This window comes from Puma concolor, chromosome B1, assembly GCF_028749965.1.
Source record: "Puma concolor isolate L17-30 chromosome B1, mPumCon1.1.hap2, whole genome shotgun sequence".
NCBI lineage: Eukaryota > Metazoa > Chordata > Mammalia > Carnivora > Felidae > Puma > Puma concolor.
Window position 1 is genome coordinate 22,129,360 of NC_141670.1, and position 20,192 is coordinate 22,149,551.

The 20,192-nt window shown below is 37.0% G+C and overlaps 1 protein-coding gene across 1 annotated transcript in view; it reads left to right on the top strand.

The window, feature by feature from the left end:
• Positions 1-388: 388 nt before the first annotated feature.
• The window catches only part of LOC112869910 (small ribosomal subunit protein uS2-like), a 207,499-nt gene continuing 187,695 nt past the window's right edge, over positions 389-20,192 (top strand). Inside the window, exons 1-2 of the mRNA XM_086702886.1 lie at positions 389-1,090; positions 4,707-4,850. Coding sequence (XP_086559012.1) covers positions 860-1,090; positions 4,707-4,739 — 264 coding nt within the window. The 5' untranslated portion in view covers positions 389-859 and the 3' untranslated portion in view covers positions 4,740-4,850. The remainder of the gene's footprint in view (positions 1,091-4,706; positions 4,851-20,192) is intronic.

Below are 20,192 nucleotides of genomic sequence, written 5' to 3' on the forward strand. Positions count from 1 at the left end.
TTTCTTGAAATGAGATATTCTCATTAGTCTCAGATTAATGACAATCAAGGCTTCTTATAGCATTTCTTGTGGGTTGAGTTTCTTCACGTTACATTTACTTTCCTTTGCTTGTTTGCTGATTGATGTGTGTGTACAAGAGACAAGAGAGACAGAAAGGGACAGTAAGCAAGAGGGGATGTTCTGCTTTAAGTTAAGGTTATTTTTCTCCTGTTCTTATTTCATTGGCTCCTATGCTGCTGGTAACACTTTGGTGCTTAAAAAAATGAACTCACCAATCTGTGCTACCAGGGAAGAGTCCGTAAATTGTTGTCCTGAATTCCCGTGGTAACTTACAGGAAAATTTTTCATGTCCAGTGCCCTTGATGTCCTGCAAATGATGGAAAAGAATATTTTCAAATCACTTGCATCAGGAATCCATTTAGATGGTACCTACTCTACAAAAGGAAAATTGATAGCATCTACATGACAAATCTGAAGAGAACCTGGGAGAAGCTTCTGCGGGGAGGCAACATTGTTGCCATTGAAACCCCAGCTGATGTCAGGGTCATATGCTTTAGGGATACTGGTTGGTGAGCTGTGCTGCATTTGGCTGCTGCCCTGTGGCCGCTCCTATTGCTGGAACCTTCTCTAGCTCGATCTAGGCAGTTCACTTCTGGAACCTTCAGTACCCTCATCCAGGGAGCCTTCAGAGAGCCGAGACTTCCGGTGGTTACTGATCCCAGGGCTGACCACTAGCCTCTCCTAAATTAACCAGCCTGTCATTGCTCTGTGTGATACAAACTCTCCTCTGCGCTGCGTGGTCATTGCCATTGCCACCCCCTGCAACTTGTTAGCAAAGGAAGCTCACTCAGTGGCCTTGATGAGGGGCAGCCGGGCAGGGAGTTTCTGTACCTGCGTGCTCCAGATCTCGCGGGAACACCGACGGGAGATCACACCTGATCCCTATTTCTGCAGACCTCTTGGGGAGATTGAGAAGCAAGAACCAGCTGCTGCTGCAAAGACTGTGACCGAGGAGGAAGGTCGGGTAGGTGGACTGCTCCAGTTCCCGAGGTTCCTGCTGCTCAACCTTAGGTTGCAGACTGGCCTGAAGGTAGGCGGTTCCCGTCTGTGCCCAGGAAGCAGTGCCCTGCTCCCGCCCGGGGCCGGTGGGGGGCGGGGGGGGGGGGGGGGGATGTTTGCAGCTCCCCCTGCTGGGGCCTCTGCACGGGTAGGGACGGCCGGCTAGTATCTTATGCTGTTTTTCCACTGACTCTTAAAACAGAAAATAGAAATGAGGTCGAAGAAAAGTACACGATTTCTAAAACAAACAAACAAAAAACAATGACTAAACACCCCACAAAACACAACATACACACACACACACACACAGTCTCTCTCTCTCTCTCTCTCTCAAACCATATGGCCCCTCTAGCAATTTTCAGTGGTCAGTATGAATTGTTAGAGAAATCCCCCTTCCCCAAACTCCCTGTTTATCGGGCCACTTCTCAGCGAAGCGTTTTACAGCTGTGAAATCATTCTGATTAGAAAAAAGTCTCCCTCAACATTTGGGTTTAGAATTTTAGGCCCAGCATGTATGAGTACTTGAAATGATTGTGTGTATTTATTCGCTCTGTTGCTTGGCGGTTAGGTTTCAGGTCATCCCGTCTCCCTTTTCTAGAATAGGCGATGCTTTCAGGCTTTGTTTTAGCCTTGTCCGTAGAAGAGCGCCTGGTATGAAGTACCTGTTCCCGTGAGTAGGTTTTGGCTGCCTGCATTACTATTTTGATATTGGAAAATGGCCTTTGAAAATAGTTGTTTTGAAACAAAGCTATGAGTTTATTATGTGGGCCTCAAAGTGTAGAAAAGTAATAGTAACTGCCAGAAAAGAGAATCCTCAAGGAATATAGATTAAGGCAGTGCTTTCTCCTTACGTGTGGAAGCTTAGAAAGCATTTCCAGGGTTTCAGCTCTTCTATTTGACAAACTTCGTGAATAACCTTCCCCCATTAAGCAAACCTGGTAACCATTGTAATCCCGTGTGCTCATCTATACAATAAAGGGATTGAATTAAATCATCTTTCTGTGCTTGTAGGACCAGCTGGACAATAATGTGAGCTTGCAGTCATGTATTTATATTCTGGTTAAAATTTTCTTTTTGGGTCTATAACTTGGGGCCCAGTCTTTACCTTTTGGGGGTCTTTAGTTCCCTCATGGAGAAAGTGAGGGTATTTAAATACATGATGCAGTTCAGATATCTATGAAATTCTGTAACATTTATACTTCTTGAGTTATAGCAGTGTTTAAAGCCTTGAAAATGAATTAGTTGCACTGTCTTGCGTTTCAGTTTTTGTGGGATGAAAAAGTTAGGGAGCTAAACAATTTTGCAGTGCACATGTTCTCAGATCGTTGTAAATTTGGTTCATAATTCAAGAAACAGGGTGGTTTATGAGGTAAGAGGATGGTTTGAGGACAGTGATAATTCAGAAGCCCTAAGAGGTTGGAAACTAAAAATTAGTACCGTTAAACCTTGGGTTCTTGTGTTTCTATTCCAGATACCCTGGTTTTCTCATTTTGAGACTATTAACAAAAGCACCTGTATTGATTTTTACTTGTCATTTGAATTGCAGGAGTCAAGACTTGAGAAGTTTTGCTGTGAAAGTCAGGAATTTAATCCATTGTAAAACCCCACTGATAAACTGTTTAGAAAAGAAGGTGATAGACACCAGGACTACTTTATTATAAGTCACAGATGGTTAATTTGATCTTGATTAACATTATAGTACAACCAAAACCCACAACTTTTTATTAGAGAACCTCTGGGATTATGAGAAGCTATGAGTCACAAATGCTTGTGAAAATTCCTAAGCCCAAGGTTAGCAGGTATTTATTTCCCATTTACAACAAATTATCTCCCCGTAGTATTGAAGAAAAATTTATACTTCTATCTTTTTAAAGTTGAGTTTCTGGTTAAATCTCTTCACCAAAATGGACAGTGTACCTTTCTCTTACATTCAAAGATTTGTTTAGTGATGACTGTGGAATTATAAACTGGAGGATGTGAACATTTATTATTGGAAACAGCATTTTAAAATAATGGTTTTATAGGAAACTTTGTTTACATACTTTTGTATATCATGCCTGCCATTGAGACTTTTTATAATCACAAAAATTTGAGGTAACTCACTGTCATTTTGCTATCATAGTTCTAATAATTTAGTATTGGACTGTGCAGAGTCCTTAAAATTAGGAATAAATAAAGGTATCTCTCTTTATATAAAGCTATCATAGAAGTAAGACAAGTAGTTCTTGATTAAATTTAAAATACAATGCAGAATTTTGATTATATCTGTAACAACCAGTTTTAGGAACAGATTTTTGCATCAAAACACAGTGAATGTAGATACAAAAACTTGAAAGAAAAAGTTGAACATTTAAAAAAAAGAGAAACTTAAATCTGAATATGGTGTCAAGACATTTTTTTGCTCGTTAGGGTCCCCCAATTTCTAAGAGTTGGAATAGTATTTATTTCTTTATAAATATTTCAAAATTTATTGGAATTAGAAATTCATTTTATTACTTTCATTTTACCAGTGCTAAATAATATTTTCTTACATTATAACAATTATAATCAGCTAATCGTTTATTAATGGATGTCTCTATAGCATAATGGCAAAATACTATGGTAACTAAAACGATCCAAATAATTCATTCCAGATATATAAGGTTTACATGTTGACATCAATAGTTTAACTGAACTATATTATTTAAGTTTATAAATGGTGTATTTGTAATGCCTTCCTCAGGTCAACATGTTCTTGGCTCCCAAAAAATCTTCTGTGGTGTCTGTAAAGAATAGAGGTGCTTTATGTGAAGAAAACAAGTAACGATTACAGTAAATTCTTGTTTTATTGCCCTCACCAGAGGCCATTAGAAAAATTACCAGCTATAGCTGCCTCCCTTTGCTCAGAGGGTTCTTCCAGCCTGTACTTCTCACCTTCAAATTTACAAATTTATTTTTCATTCCTCACTCCTTTTCAATACCTTTGTTGGCTGATGTTCTATTCTCTTTAACCCCTTTAGATTGCCTTGGGTATTGGATTTTCTGCCTGGCTTTGATTTCTTCATAGGATGCTGTTCCTCAAATTAGTCCTTTGCACAAATGCTCTGATAGGTGACACCTAAGTCTGCCCCACACTCTCTGGATACTTCACCCCTGTTGATGACATTCATTTTTCTGGGAGTGAGCACCATGCATTATTATGAATTAGGCTTGCCATCGGTGATAAATTTAACCCTGAGTAACGTTTAATAGAAAGAAAGCTCTTAGGCAAAAGAATATATTTTAAAGAAAGGGTGAATTTTGTGCATTATTTTCTCCTTAAATAAATGTATCAGAAAAAGAAGGTAAAGTCAGTATATTTTTAATGGTCGATGAAATATTAAACCGTTACTTGCTACATACAGCTTGTTTTATTTTCTTCATTTCATAATCACAAAGTTAAATCAAAAGAGTAGAATCTTTTGAGTGATATGTATAGAAAATATTTATTTAAGAAATAGACCTTATGCATTTGTGGCAGCTGGTTAAACAGTCTTTATGAAGCTGTTTTGTGTCTGGTATAAGGTCAACAGGGCTGGCAGTCAGAAAGAGAAGATGATAGTAAATAGGGTAGAGAACGGACAAACCGGGACCCATGAGGACAAAGTAAAACCTTACTCTGTTTCTAGGCCTACAACTTTGGTGATGAGAAGATCTTCTAGGAGCACATGGTGTTCTTCACAGGACTAAAAACCACACGGCCCAGTGAGGATCCTACAGGACCTGGAGAAGCCACAGGAGCTGTGGACTCGCTGGTGCCTCACAGTACCCTGGTGAGTCGGCAGATAGTGACAGTGTGTGCAAACTGCATCAGTGCTGGGTATTCTGAACTTTCAAGCATGAAGAACATAGCCACTGCTTTACCTCTGTCCACCGGTCTTGCATAAATTAGCTCTCGTGGCCTGCGTTAACTTGCAACCGTGCGTGGAGGCAATGTTGCGAAACATAATCCAGTTTAGCTAAGTTGACAGTCCACATCCACCCACTGTATGCACAGTTTGCTGTATAAATTTACATGGCCACAGACTGTGTGTGATCGTTTCTAGTGAGCTCCCCATTCTCGCCAATATTTGGTGTTGTTCATTGGTTTTATCTATTTAGTGTAAAATTGTATCTCATTATTCATTGTGGTTTTAACTTGTATTTCCCCGATTAATGAGAAGTGAACATACATGCATACGCTTACTGACCACTTGTGTTTCCTCTTCTGTGGAAATGCCCATTCTTATCTCTTGGCTCATCTTTTATTACATAATCTTCTGTTCACTGATATGGTAAAAAACTTCATGTAATCCTATTATTAACTCTTTGTTGATATTTTATTTGTGAGTATCTTTTCCTAATTTGTGGTTTGTCTTTTCATTTTTAAAAGGTGTCCTTTAATGGATGTATGTCTTTCTTGATTTTGCAGTGGTGAATTTTTTGAGTTATTAATATCATTATTTTCTGTGTTTTGTTTAGGAAATCCTTCCCTATACCAAGGCTATAAAACATTCTAAAAGTTTCACACATTTACGTCATATTTCTTGTTTAACTACTTGCTGAGAGAATTCAATTACCATTGCCGTTGTTTCTCCTGTATGGATAACCAGTTGTCCTAACACTAAATATTGAAAAGTTGTTCCCTTCTCACTAATCTACAAATGTTATATATTAAGTTTCCATATAGGTTAGATCTGTTTGGAGAGCTTTATGTAAATTACTCTTAGCTTTATAGTAAGCCTTGATAATACTTCTTTGGGAGTACTTTTGTTATTAGTGGATGTGAGGTCTTTAAAATAAATTTTCAAGTTATGAGTAACTAAAGGATTGTATTATATTGTTTTATTCAAGTTACAGTAAATGTGTAAGTCGGTTTGAGTTGAACAAATATATTTTTTACAGTGTCTGATTTTCACACATGAAATTTCTCCAGTTTTAATCTTTTAATATCTTATGCAAAATTTTATAATATGTTGGTAGAAAGTTCTTGTCTAATTTTCTTAGGGTTATTTCTAGGTAGCAAATAGACCTTTTTTATTAAAGACGACTGCATCAAATAATTAAAGAATTTATCAAGTATTTTTTTAATATTTTTTCTCTAGATTATGTTTGGTTTATAACAGAATTATGTATCTCAAATAATGATAGATATTTTTTTATTTCCATTTATTTCTTTTTTTCTGGCCTAATTATACTGTTTTGGGCCTTTACTACAATTTTTAAAATTATTTTTTTGTGGTAAAACACATAAAATTTATCATCTTAACCATTTTTAAGTATAAAGTACACTAGTGTTAATTATGCCCATTGTTGTGTAGCAAATATCTATAAATTTGTCATCTTGTAAAACTGAAATTCTGTATGTATATAGCAACTTTCTGTTTTTTTTCTTTCCCCTACAGTCCCTGGCAAACACCGTTCTACTTTTCTGTTTCTAAGGGTTTGACTCTTTTAAATATTTCATATAAGTGGAATCATTTAGTGTTAGTCTTCTTGGAATTGGTTGCTTTTACTCGGCCAGTGTCCTCAAGGTTTATCCATGTTGTAACATATAAGATTTCCTTCTGTTTAAAGGCTGAATAATATTTCATTGGATGTACGTACTACATCTTATTATTCATTTGTTGATGGACATTTGGTTTGGTTCTACGTCTTGGCTGTTGTGGATAAGGTTGCAATAAATGTGGGTGTGCAAATATCTCAGATCCTGTTTTTAATTGAGGAATGGAGTTGCTAGATCATATGATAGTTCCATTTTTAATATTTTGGGGATCCTCCGTACTATTTTCCATAAGAGTTGCACAGTATTACACCCCCATCAACAGTAATTCTAAATTCTCCACTACCTTGCCAATGGTTGTTAATTAATTAATTAATTTATTTATTGACAGCAGCCATCCTATTGGGTGTTAGGTGATACGTAATTGTGGTTGTGTTTTCCTGGTGATCAGGGATACCAAACATCTTTTCATATGCGTGGTGGTCATTTTGATACCTTCTTTGGAAAAATGTCTGTTCAAGTCCTTTGCCTATTTTCAAATTGGATAATTTGTGGGTTTATGTTAATTGATATGAAATTTTTATATATTCTAGATATAAAACAGCATATGAACATATGGTTGCAAATATTTTCTATAGTTCCACAGGTTATTTTTCATTCTGCTGATTATTTCTTTTGTTGCACAGAAGTGAAGTTTGATCTATTCCATTTATGTATTTTTCTTTTGTGGCCTGTGTTTTTGGTGTCGTTTGCAAGAAATTGTTGCCAAATTCAGTGTCCTGCAGGTGTTTCTCTGTTTTCTTATAGAAGTTTTGTAGTGTCAGGTCTTATGTTTAAGTCTATAAATGATTTTGAGTTAATTTTTTTATATGGTGTAAGACAAGGGTCCCATTTCATTCTTTTGCATGTAGATATCTAAGTTCTCCATCACCATTTGTAGAATAGACTATCCTTTTTCCATGTATAGTTTGTCACACTTCTCAATGATCGTTTAACCATAAATGTGAGAATTTATTTGTGAACTTTCTATTCTGTTCTATTGATCAGTGTGGGTTTTTTTAATGCTAGTACCGTTCTGTTTGGATAACCATAGCTGTATAGTACATTTTGAAATTAGGATGTGTGAGGTTTCCAGTTTTGTTTTTCTTAAGAGTTTTTTTTTTTTAATTTTCTTGGCTATTCATGGTCTTTTGTGGTTCCATATGAATTTTAGAATTTTTTCAGTTTCTGCAAAAAGATGCCATAAAGTTTTGATAGTTGCATTGAATGTGTAGATCATTTTAGGTAGTGTGGATAATTTAACAATATTAAGTCTTCTGATCCATAATGTGGAATATCTTTCCATTTATTTGTGTATTTAATGACTTTCAGTAATGTTTTTTTTAGTTTTCAACATACTGGTCTTTCATCTTCTTGGTTAAGTTCATTCTTAAGTATTGTATTGGCACTAATGGAATTTAAACAAAAAATTCTTCCATAAATTGTTTGTTGTCAGTGTGTAGAAATGCCATTAATTTTTGCTTGAGTTAATTAGTTTTAACTGTGTGTGTGTGTGTGTGTGTGTGTAATCTTTAGGATATTCTACATACACAATATCATGTCCTCTGTGAACACAAATAATTTTACTTCTTCCTTTCTGATTTAGATCCATTTATTCCTTTTATTGCCTAATTATTTGGGCTAGGACTTCCATCACTATGTTGAAGAGAAGTGGTAATTTATTCAAGAAATAAATTCCTCTTGTTCACGGTGATTAATACTTTCGATGTGTGGTTGATTGAGTTTTCTAGTATTTTATTGAAGATTTTTGTGTCATTATTCATCAGGGATATTGTAGTTATCTTTTTCTTATAATATCTTTGTTTGACTTTGGTATCAGGGTAATGTTGGCCTAGTAAAATGATTTTTGAAGTGTTATATTCCCTTTAAGTTTTTCAAGGATTGATGTTAATTCCTCTTTAAATGTTTTGTAGAATTCTCTAGGGAAGCCATCTGGTCCTGGGCTTTTCATTAATTTTTCCTCTCCCATTTGATTTATATGGACATCCATAACTGGAAAAAAAAAAGTGCCTCTGTACAGCCTCCCGAGACACCTGAGAGATTCATCCATCTGTGCACTTACTAGAGAGTGGACTGGACTGTGGAGGAGGTGGTGGAATTAGGAGCAGCAGAGGCAGTGATGACAGAAAAGGCAGTGAACCGACACAACTACACAAGGAGGTGTAGAGGAAAGGCACTGAGTAGGGGTCTGCCTGACTGTAGGTGCTGCAGTTGCAGCTGGAGACCATAGTGAGGAGGGGGAAGGAAAGGAAAGGGAAGTAGACAGACAGAGAAGACTGCAGAAGGGCATCTCCTGCTGTCTGCTCTGGGAGGCAAAAGGATGAGCCATAGTTCTTAGGGACCCCCTTTCCCACCTGAGGGTACTCGCTAATGGGCCTTGGGAACAGCCAATGCCTCAAGCCATTGGTACACATACCTCCCCCACTCTGCCATCATGTCCCCCCCCCCTTTTTTTCTTTTAAATGTGTGTATGTACTCAGTAAGAGGAAGCAGAGACTTCTGTGATAGGTCACCTTCTGGAAAACAAAAGGAAGGCTCTTCACTACCAACTTGTTGAACTGTTAGAATCAAAGTAAACAAAAAGTTGACTAAGTAAGAAAGGTGTTTGCTTCTTGAAATGCAGTGGCAGAGGCACTTCTCATCAAATACCATGAAAAATCATAATACGGATCACAAAAATAAAATTTCCAGCAGTTGAACCCAAAGGCACAGAATATTATGCTCTAACATAAAAAATTTTTAAATTGTTGTTAAGAAAAAAATTAACGAGACACAAGGAAAGTCCTAAAGGCAATACAGTGATCTCAGGAATAAAACTGATGAACAGAAGGAGTATTTTACCAAAGAGATTAAAATCCTAAGAAAGAACTAAACAAACTTGACAGCTGAAGAACTTGATAAATGAGATAAAGAATGTGTTAGAATGCATTGGAAATAGAGCAGATCATATGGAAGATAGCAAGCTCAAGCATAGAAACAGAAAAATAGTTGAAGTGAAAAAGGAGAGAACTAAGATTTAAAAAAAAAATATTTTTAAATGTTTATTTTTCAGAGAGAGACAGAATACAAGTGGGGGAGGGGCAGAGAGGGAGGGGGACACAGAATCTGAAACAGGCTCCAGGCTATGAGCTGTCAGCACAGAGCCTGACGTGGGGCTCAAACTCACGGGCGATGAGACCATGACTTGAGCTGAAGTTGGACACTCAACCGACTGAGCCACCCAGGCACCCTGAGAACTAAGATTTTTTAAAAGTGAAGGAACATTAGAATTGTCTGGCTCCATTAGAAAAGCCAATATAGGAGTAATGGGTATCCCAGAAGAAGGTGGGAGGGCAAAGGGAGCAGAGATCATATTTAAAGAAATAATGGTTGGGGCGCCTGGGTGGCTCAGTCGGTTAAGTGGCCGACTTCGGCTCAGGTCATGATCTCGTGGCCCATGAGTTCAAGCCCCGCGTCCGGCTCTGCGCTGACAGCTCAGAGCCTGGAGGCTGTTTCCGATTCTGTGTCTCCCTCTCTCTCTGACCCTCCCCCGTTCATGCTCTGTCTCTGTCTCAAAAATAAATAAACGTTAAAAAAATTAAAAAAAAAAAAATAATAATGGTTGAGAACTTCCCAAACCTGGAGAAGATATGTAAGTCCATGAGGCTAATGGAACACCTTATTGTCTCAATGTAAAAAGACTTTTACACTATAACTGTCAAAATTCAAAGATAAATAATTTTAAAATCAGCCTAGGAAAAAAAGACAGTAACCTACAAAGGTGTGCCTATTAGCAGGTTTCTCGACCTACAAAGGTGTGCCTATTAGCAGGTTTCTCGACCAAAACTCTAGAGGCCAGGAGGGAATAGAATGATATCTTAAAAGTATTAAAAGTATTAAAAGATCAAAACTGCTAGCCAAGAATATTCTATTTGGCAAAGTTATCCTTCATATATGAAGGAGAAATAAAGGCTTTACCAGACAAAAAAAAAAAACAAAAAAAAAAACAAGCTGAGGAGTTCACCATTACTAGACCTGCCTTTGAACAAATGTTGAAAGGAGCTCTGTAAGCTGAAATATGACGGAAGTACACAAAACTTTGATTAAAGTGATTAGTAGTCAGAATTAGAATATTTTGACTCTTTAACTCTTTTTTAAAAATAGTATATTAGCGGCGGGGCACCTGAGTGGCTCAGTTGGTTAAGCCTCTGGTTTGGGCTCAGGTCATGATCTTGTGGTTGGTGGATTAGAACCCTACATGGGGCTCTGTGTTGACAGCTCAGAGCCTGGAGCCTGCTTTGGATTCTGTATCTCTCTCTCTGCCCCTCCCCTGCTCGCAATCTGTCTCTTGGTCTCCCTCTCTCTCAAAAATAAATAATAAACATTACAAATATTTTAAAAAAATTAAAAATAAAGGAGGGGCACCTGGTTGGCTCAGTCGTTGAGTATCTGACTCTTGATTTTAGCTTAGATCATGATCTCGCAGTGCCATCTGACTGAGCCCTGTGTCAGGATCCACACTTGCATGGAGCCTGCTTGGTGTTGTCTCTGTCCCTCTACCCCCTCCCCCTCCCCCTCCCCTCCCCCTCCCCCTCCCTCTCCCCCTCCCCCTCCCTCTCCCCCTCCCCCTCCCTCTCCCCCTCCCTCTCCCCCTCCCTCTCCCCCTCCCTCTCCCCCTCCCTCTCCCCCCCTCTCCCTCCCTCTCCCCCCCTCTCCCCCCCTCTCCCCCTCTGCCTCTTCTCCACTCATGCACACACACACACACACACACTGTCTCACAAAATAAATAAACATAAATACATAAATATTAAAAAATAAAAGACATCAGCAATAACTACAACTTCCTTACAGAATCACAGCATAAAAGAGGTAACTTGTGACATCAAAAATATGAAAAGAGAAGAGTAGAAGGATAGGATCTTTATAGGTGAGTGAAGATTAAATTTCTATCAGAATAAAAAAGACTTATCTATAAGATGTTTTATGTAAAATTCAGGGTAACCATGAAGCAAAAATCTAGAGGAGAGACAGGAGACTTTTTTTTTTTTTTTTTTTTTTTTGGTGCAAAAGTGATATTATTGAAGCACAGGGACAGGACCTGTGGGTAAAAAGAGCTGTATTGGAGTTGTGAAGATTGTTTATATACTGTGGGGTTGGGGGAGGTAAAGGCCAAAGGGAGGCCTCTGAAAGGACTTTCATATGCTAAGGAAGATTCATAAAATACTGGAGGCTTTATTATTCTCAAGCTAAGGTTGTTTTCTCTCTAGAAAGCTTTAACAGTAAGACCTTAAAAAAAAAAAAAAAAAAAAAAGCCTGAGCAAATCACCACGGAAAACCTCCAATGTACACAAGCTAGGCTAAGATAGAGGGGAAATGACAATGGAACAAAATAGCCAAAGGAAAAAGATAAAATGGCACTAGTAAACCCTTACATATTAATAATCACTATAAATGTAAAAAGATTGAACTCACCAATCAAAAGGCACAGAGAGCCTGGATGGATTAAAACAACAACAACAAAACAACCCTAAACAACCAAAAAACAAACAAAAAAAACCAAGACCCAAATACATGCTGCCTACAGGAGACTCATTTCACTTCTAAAGACTCACATACGCTGAAAGTAAAAGCATGGACGATGAATTTCCAAGCAAACAGACATGGAAAGAACGCGGCCAAAGCGACTTACATTAGACAAAAGAGACTTCAAGCCAAGAAGTGTAAAAAGAGACAGAGAAGGTCATTATATAAAGATGAAAGGAGTCAGTATATCAGGAAAATATAACAATTATAAATACTCCCAACACCCAAGTACCAAAATATATTAAGCAGTTAATAACAGGTCTTCAGGGAGAAGTGGACAACAATACAAGAGATTTCAATACCCTACTATCAGTAATGGATAGATTGTCCAGACCAAAAATCAACAAGTAAAGTTTGGAATTGAGCCACATTTTAGAAAATGGACACACACTTCTAAACCACCATTGACTCAATAATTCAAAAGGGAAATAAAAAAAGTATCTCAAATGAAAATGAAAGTGCAATATATCAAATACTGTGGTGCAGCAGAAGCAGTTCTGAGAGGAAAGTTTATGGCAATAAACACATATGTTAGGAAATTAGAAAGATCTCAAAGAATTTAACTTTACCTTTCAAGGAACTAGAAAAAGCAGAATAAGTACAAAGTTAGCAGAAGGAAGGAAATAATAAGGCCAAGAACAGGAATAAATAAGATAGAGACCAGAAAACCAATATAAAGGATCAAAAAACTAAACTCTGGTTCTTTGAACAAATAAAATGGGTAAACCTTTAATTAGAAAAAGAAAAACGAAGACTTAAATAAAATTAGAAATGAAAAAGGAGACGTTACAACTGATACTGTAGAAATACATAAAGCCATAAGAGATTACTATGAACATTTACATGCCAACAAATTACATAACTTAGAAGAAATGGATACATTCTAGAAACATACAACCTACCAAGACTGAATCAGGAAGAAATAGAAAATCCAAACAGACCAGTAATGGTTGAACCAGTGATCAGTAAAAGATTGAATCAGTGTTTAAAAAAAAACCTCCCAACACAGACACTCTGAGACCAGCTTCACTGAAGAATTCTACCAAATACATTTGAAGGATTAACACCAGTTCATTCTCAAACTCTTCCAAAATACTGAGGAGGAAAGAATACTCTCAAACTCATTTTGTGAAGCCAGGATTGCTTTGCTCTCCAAACCAGATAAGAGCACCACAAGAAAAGAAAACTGTAGATTAACATCCCTGGTGAATATAGATGCAAACTGAACTCAGGAACATGTTAAAAGGATTATATACCATGACCAAGTGGGTTTTATCCCTGGGATGCAAACATTGTTCAACATATGCAAATCAATGAATTTAATACACCACGTCAATAAATGAAAGATCAAAATCACATGATCATTTCAATAGTTACAGGAAAAACATTTCACAAAATACCTTTCCCTGATAAAAACCCTTAATAGAGTGGTTATAGGGGGAATGCCCCTCAACATAATAAAGTACATTTGTGACAAAGCCATAGATAACATTAAACTTAACAGAGAGAAATTGAAAGTATTTTCTCTCAGATCAGTAACAAAGCAAGAATGCCCACTCTCACTATTCCTATTCAATATAGTGCTGAAAGTCCTAGCTAGAGCAATTTGGCAAGATAAAGATATAAAAGGCATCCAAATCAGAAAGAAGCAAAATTGCCCTTATTTGCTGATATGATCCAATATTCAGAAAATCTCAAAAGAATCAGGCAAAAAACTATTGTAATTAATCAATTTCTGTAAAGTGTCAGGATACAAAACCAATATACAGAAATCGATTGCATTCCTTTACACCAATAATGAAGCATCTGTAAAAGAAAGAAAACCACCCCATTCATGATAGCATCAAAAACAATAAAATACATATGAATGAATTTAACAAAATAAGTGAAAGATTAGTACAAGGAAAAGTATAAAACTTTGCTGAAAGAAATTGAAGACCTAAATAAATGGAAAAACATCCCATGTTTATGGATCATAAGAATGAATATAATTAAAGTGGCTATATTACTCAAAACTGTCTACATATTTAGTTCAGTCCCCATCAAAATACCAAAGATATTCTTCACCAAACTGGAAGCAATCCAAAGATTTGTATGGAACCACAGAAGACCCCAAATAGCCCAAGCAATTCTGAGAAAAAAGAACAAAGCTAGAGGTATTACACTTCCAGATTTCAAACTGTACTATAAAGCCATAGTACCAAACACAGTGTGATGCTAGCACAAAAGTAGACATATTTACCAGTGGAACAGAAGAGGGAACCTAGGATTAAAGCCCAGCATATACAGTCAGCTATTTGACAAGGGAGTCAAGAGCATCCAATGGGGAAAGCATAGTCTCTTCAGTAAATGCATTGAGAAAACTGGAGAAACACATGTAGAACGTGAAATTGGACCCTTATCTCATGCCACTCACAAAAATTAAAATGGATCAAAGATTTAAACTTACGACCCGATACCACAAAACTAAAAAATATAAGAAAGAAGTTCATTCATATACTGATTTTGGCAATAATTTTTTGGGGCATGATGCTAAAAGCACAAACAACAAAAGAAAAAATCAATAAATGGGACTACAGTAAATTTAAAACTTTTGCACAGCAAATTAAACACCACCATGAAAAGACAACCTATAGAATAGGAGAAAATGTTTGCAAATCTTGTATTAGAAAAGGGACTAACATCCAAAATATATAAAGGAGTCCTGTAACTCAAAAACAATAAACAATCGAAATAAAAATTGGGCAGAAGAACTAAATAGACATTTCTCCAAAGAGGACATCAAAATGGCCAACTTAAGGAGTGAGATAGTGCTTAGTGATCAGGACTAAACCTTCTGTTGGCATAGATTGAATGTGTGGAATTAATTTAACAGACAACTTTGAAGAGTTTCTTTGTAGCAGACTGTGCTGAGAGTTGGAAATACCCCAGTAGCTGCAATTGACAAAAACCTGCCTGATAACTCAGAGATCTGGCCCACTCAGTGCTGGGTTTGGGGATCGTCAAGGATTAGCTTTCTAATCAGAAAGAGAACAACACGTTTTCACATTGTACTTCCTTTTAAATATCATCTTGGCAATGTTATGGACATCATGTAGAACATAATATTCTAAAAGTTTATTCTGATTGTAAAAACAATGCATGCTGGCTGAAGAAGTACGGTCAAAAGAAAGTAAATATGACCAAATAATCTAACTTTCTAGTATTAACTTTTATAGGCTAACATTTTGCCCCCCAAATTAACATAATTTTGAACATGTTGTCTTGCTGTCTGCTTTTTCTATTTTATATTTGAATAAATACAAAATTATTAGAACACCTACTGTGGAAATACTTAAAATATCCACAAGTATAAAAGATCCATTGGTTACAAGGTTACCATTCAAAGTTTAGCACTATTAATGTCTTATATATTTTTTTTGGTAACATTTATACACATAGTGTTTTAAAATTTGCCATATCTAGAAGTTAATGTCTTTATTTTCTCATTTAAGTTTCCATCCTTTGGTTATTCACTTATGCATTTCCCTGGTATAATTTATAAAGTTGATTGTATAGATCTTGCTCTATATTTCTGTTTTTCAAATGATAGATTTGTTGAACTGGAATATATTTGGGTGAATGAATCTGAGTTTTCGGTGCGTAGGTACACAATGTCTAACGGCTTTTCATAATATTCTTAAATTCTCAAAAGTAGTTTCTTGAGAGATTTGCATGCCTATGTTGTGCTAATAGTGGGTTGTAAAATCTTTTAGAATAATATTTCAGGCAAAATGGTTCTCTTTTTCTTATACTGAATGTCCTGTTTCTATCCGTAGTCTAAGTTTTTTCCAGTCTCTTAAGTAGCTATTAGAATTCTTCACTAGGATGAGGCTTTAAGGGAGCATTCTTTTCCCAGTATAAATGTCTAGCTTTGGGGTTGGCCAGTGCAGGTTATGGAATCAAAGCAAACCTGATAGTCAGTAGACTCTGATGTTCACTCAGGTTGACGGGACGGGTAGACCATGAGTTCTACCCACATTCGAATTTTGGCGTTATGTCCTACCAGATGTGTAACCTTGGCTCTCTGTGTATCAGTTTTCTCATAGGATATTACACTTATTGTACTTTTCACCTATAAAATTTCTATTTGATTCTTTTTTATATTTTTTTCTTTCTTCAGATTGTCTATTTTTTGAGACGTCGTTCTCCTGGTTTCCTTCAGTTGTTTGTCTATGGTGTCCTTTGGCTCTTTGAGCATCTTCATAGGTCATGAGGAGATGTTTTACAGATGATGTTAAGAGAAAAAAATGATAATATATGTGAAGCATTTACAGTAATTCTTGGCTCATCTGTAGTGAGCTCTCAGTAAATACCAGCTTATTATTATGTAGGTTGCTCTGACCCACTCTTGGCTTCGGTAACATAAAAATTTTTTAAGTAATAACCTGAGGAATGTTCTTGCAAAATTCCTGTCAATGAGATTACCATTGTTATGTTTAGTTTTATGTTTTTCTGTCACTGATGCTTATAAAATGAATCAGTAGCATATAAAACTCCTTACAGAAACCAGTAAAAACTCTTCTCATAATGGTGAGGCAAGGCTAGTCTTTTTACAATGCCATGGTAAAGGAAATTGATACTGGCACAAGATGAGAGATGGAACAACAAAAACAAACTTAGAATCACTCAAAGAGTCATAAATCAATGGAGAAGAGAATCCTTCTTCTGTCATACTCTGGGATACTTGTTAACCAAATGACGAAGCTTCCTACCCAGTCAAAACAATTTAAATTCTTACCTTGAAGGGGAGGGAGTTAAGATGACAGAGAAGTAGTGGGACCCTGGGCTCTCCTCACCCCTCAAACACAGCTGTATTGAGGTCAGATCACTTGAAATTCCCAGGAAACTGATGGGAGGACTGGCAGAATGATCTTCATGTTGTCAGGTGACCGCATAACAGGTATGAGAGGTTCTATTCTGGAGGAATGGAGCAAGTCCAAGTGGTGCTAGATGATTTAAAATTTTGAGTTTTAAATCCTAGTCATGTGCCAAAGATAAAATGCAGGAGGACTGTGGCATAGGGCATGCTGACTGCTCTCACCATTCTTTGAGGGCTTCCTGAAGAGTAGGGGGTAAGAGATCCCCTGTCTGGGGGGGGGGGGGGCGGTGCCTTTTCCCCCCAGTACCAATATGGTGGGACTTCAGAGAGCAACACAGTGGCCCCCAGTGGAGGCAGGACCCGCCTACACCAAACCCACCCCACTGTGCCTGGCAACTGCATGTTTACTGGGCCGGGTCTGACTGACGATGAGTCAGTGCAGCGGGCCTGTCCTCCAGAAGACCAGCCCAGGCAGCACCCCACGTGCACCAAGTGTACTGATAATCGAGTTCTTCAGAACAACATCTGCAGTTCTGATGGAAATAGGACCAGGCTTACTTGTTCTTTTTTTCCTCCTTTGGAATCAAGCTTATGGTTTTTTGTTGGTTTGATAATTTGCTTTTTCATTTCCTTTTCTCATGTTTTTTGGATCAGGCTTCTTCTTTTCCTTTTTAGATTTTATCTTTTCTTTTTCTTTGGATTCAGGCTTACAGTTTTTTTTTTATTGTTTTGGTTTTTTTTTTTTGTTGTTGTTGTTCCTTTTCCGTTTCTCTCTCTTTTTTTTTCTTTTGATCAGGCTTTTTTGTCTCTTTTTTTTTCCTCCCCCCACCCACCTTTATTTCCAGGCTTATTTTAACAAATAAATCAAAGCACAACTAATTAAAGATCCAAACACTCCCCACTGAAAGCAAGGAGGAGCTCTGCAGAAGACTGACCAGTGGAAAAGAGTAGCCAAAATGCAAGAGCAGAGGGCACACAACATATACTAGAAACACTTAGGGAAATACCAGACCCTGGACAGTGTATGATCCCTTTTTACTATAGCAGTACTCTCAAGTGCAGGAAACATGACAAGCTTTCAAAACATGCAAAAGAAAGAAACTTAGCCAAAATGACAAGATGAAGGATTTCTCCACCAAAAGAAAGGTCAGGAAGAAATCACTGCCAGGGACTAGTTCAAAACAGATAGAAGCAATATATCTGAACAAGAATTTAGAACAACAGTCATAAGACTACTAGCTGAGCTTGAAAAGAGCATAGAAGACACCAGATAAATCCTTTCTGCAGAGATCAAAGGCCTAAAAACTAGTCAGTCTGAAATAAAAAATGCTACAAATGAGATGTAAAACCACCCGGATATAGTTACAACAAGGATTGAAGAAACAGAGAGAATAGGTGATACAGAAAATAAAATTCTATAAAATAATGAAGCTGAAAACAAGAGAGAAAGAAAACTATCAGATCATGAAGGTAGACTTAGGGAACTCAGTGATTCTATAAAACAAAACAATATCCATATATAGGAATCCCAGGAGAAAAAGGCTGGGGAAGAGGGGCAGAGGGTTTATTTGCACAAATTATAGCTGAGAACTTTCCTAATGTAGGGAAAGGAACAGGCATTCAAGTCCAAGAGGCACAAAGAACTCCCCTCAAAATCAACAAAAACAGGTCAACACCACAACATATCGTATTGAAACTTGCAAAATACAAAGATAAAGAATTCTGAAAGCAGCTAGGGACAAATGGGGCTTAACCTACAAGGGTACACACATAAGGTTAGCAGCAGATCTGTCCACTGAAACCTAGCAGGCCAGAAGGGAGTTGCAGAAAATATTTAATGTGCTAAATGGGAAAAATATGCAGCTAAGAATTCTTTATCCAGCAAGACCGTCATTCAGAATAGAAGGAGAGATAAAGAGTTTCCCAGACAAAACCAAAAGGAGTTCATGAGCACTAAACCACTAAAGAAATTTTAATCAGCGCTCTTTGAGTGGAGGAAACAAAGAAGTAAAAGCAACAAAGACTAGAAGGAACCAGAGAACATCCCCAGAAATACCAATTCTACAGGTAATGTTAATTTTCAGATCACAAGGCTATGATACTTGAAGTCAACCACAAGAAAAAATTTGGAAAGATCTCAAATGTTAAAGAACATCCTACCAAAGAGTGAATGAGTTAACCAGGAAATTAAAGAAGATATTTACAAAATACATGGAAATGAAAACACGACAGTCCAAAACTTTTGGGATGCAGCAAAGGCAGTCCTAAGGGGGAAGTTTATTGTAATTCAGGCCTATTTCAAGAAGTAAGAAAGCTCCCAAATACATAACTTAACCTTACACCTAAAGGACCTAGAAAAGGAACAGCAAATAAAGCCTAATGCTAGCAGAAGAAGGGATATAATAAAGATGAGAGAAGAAATAAATGATATAGAAACAAAAAAACCCAAGAGAACAGATCAATAAAACTAAGAACTGGTTCTTTGAAAGAATTAACAAATTGATAACCCCTAGCCATACTTAGCAAAAAGAAAAGAAAAGAGAAAGGACCCAAATAGATAAATTAACAAAGGAAAGAGGAGAGATCACAACCAGCACCATAGAGATACAAACAATTACAAGAGAATACTATGAAAAATTATATGCCAACAAACTGGGTAATGTGGAAGAAATGGACAAATTCAAAGATACTCATGAAACAGGAAGAAATAGAAAATTTGAACAGACCCATAACCAGGAAAGAAATTGAATGAATAGTCAAATATCTCCCAACAAATAGGAGTCCTGGGCCAGATAGCTTCCCAGGGGAATTCTACCAGACATTTGAAGAAGAGTTAATACCTATTGTTTTGAAGCTGTTCCAAAAAATAGATATGGAAGGAAAACTTCCAGGCCAATATCCCTAATGAACATGGATGCAGAAATTCTCAGCAAGGCACTAGTAAATCGAATTCAACAGTACATTGAAAGAATTATTCACCATGATCAGGTGTGACTTATTCCTGGGCTGCAGGGCCCATTCAGTATTTACAAACCATTGTGACACAGTACTTTAATAAAAGAAAGCATAAGAATCATAGGGTCTTGTCAATAGATGCAGAACAAGCATTTGACAAAATACAGCATCCATTCTTGATAAAAACCTTTAATG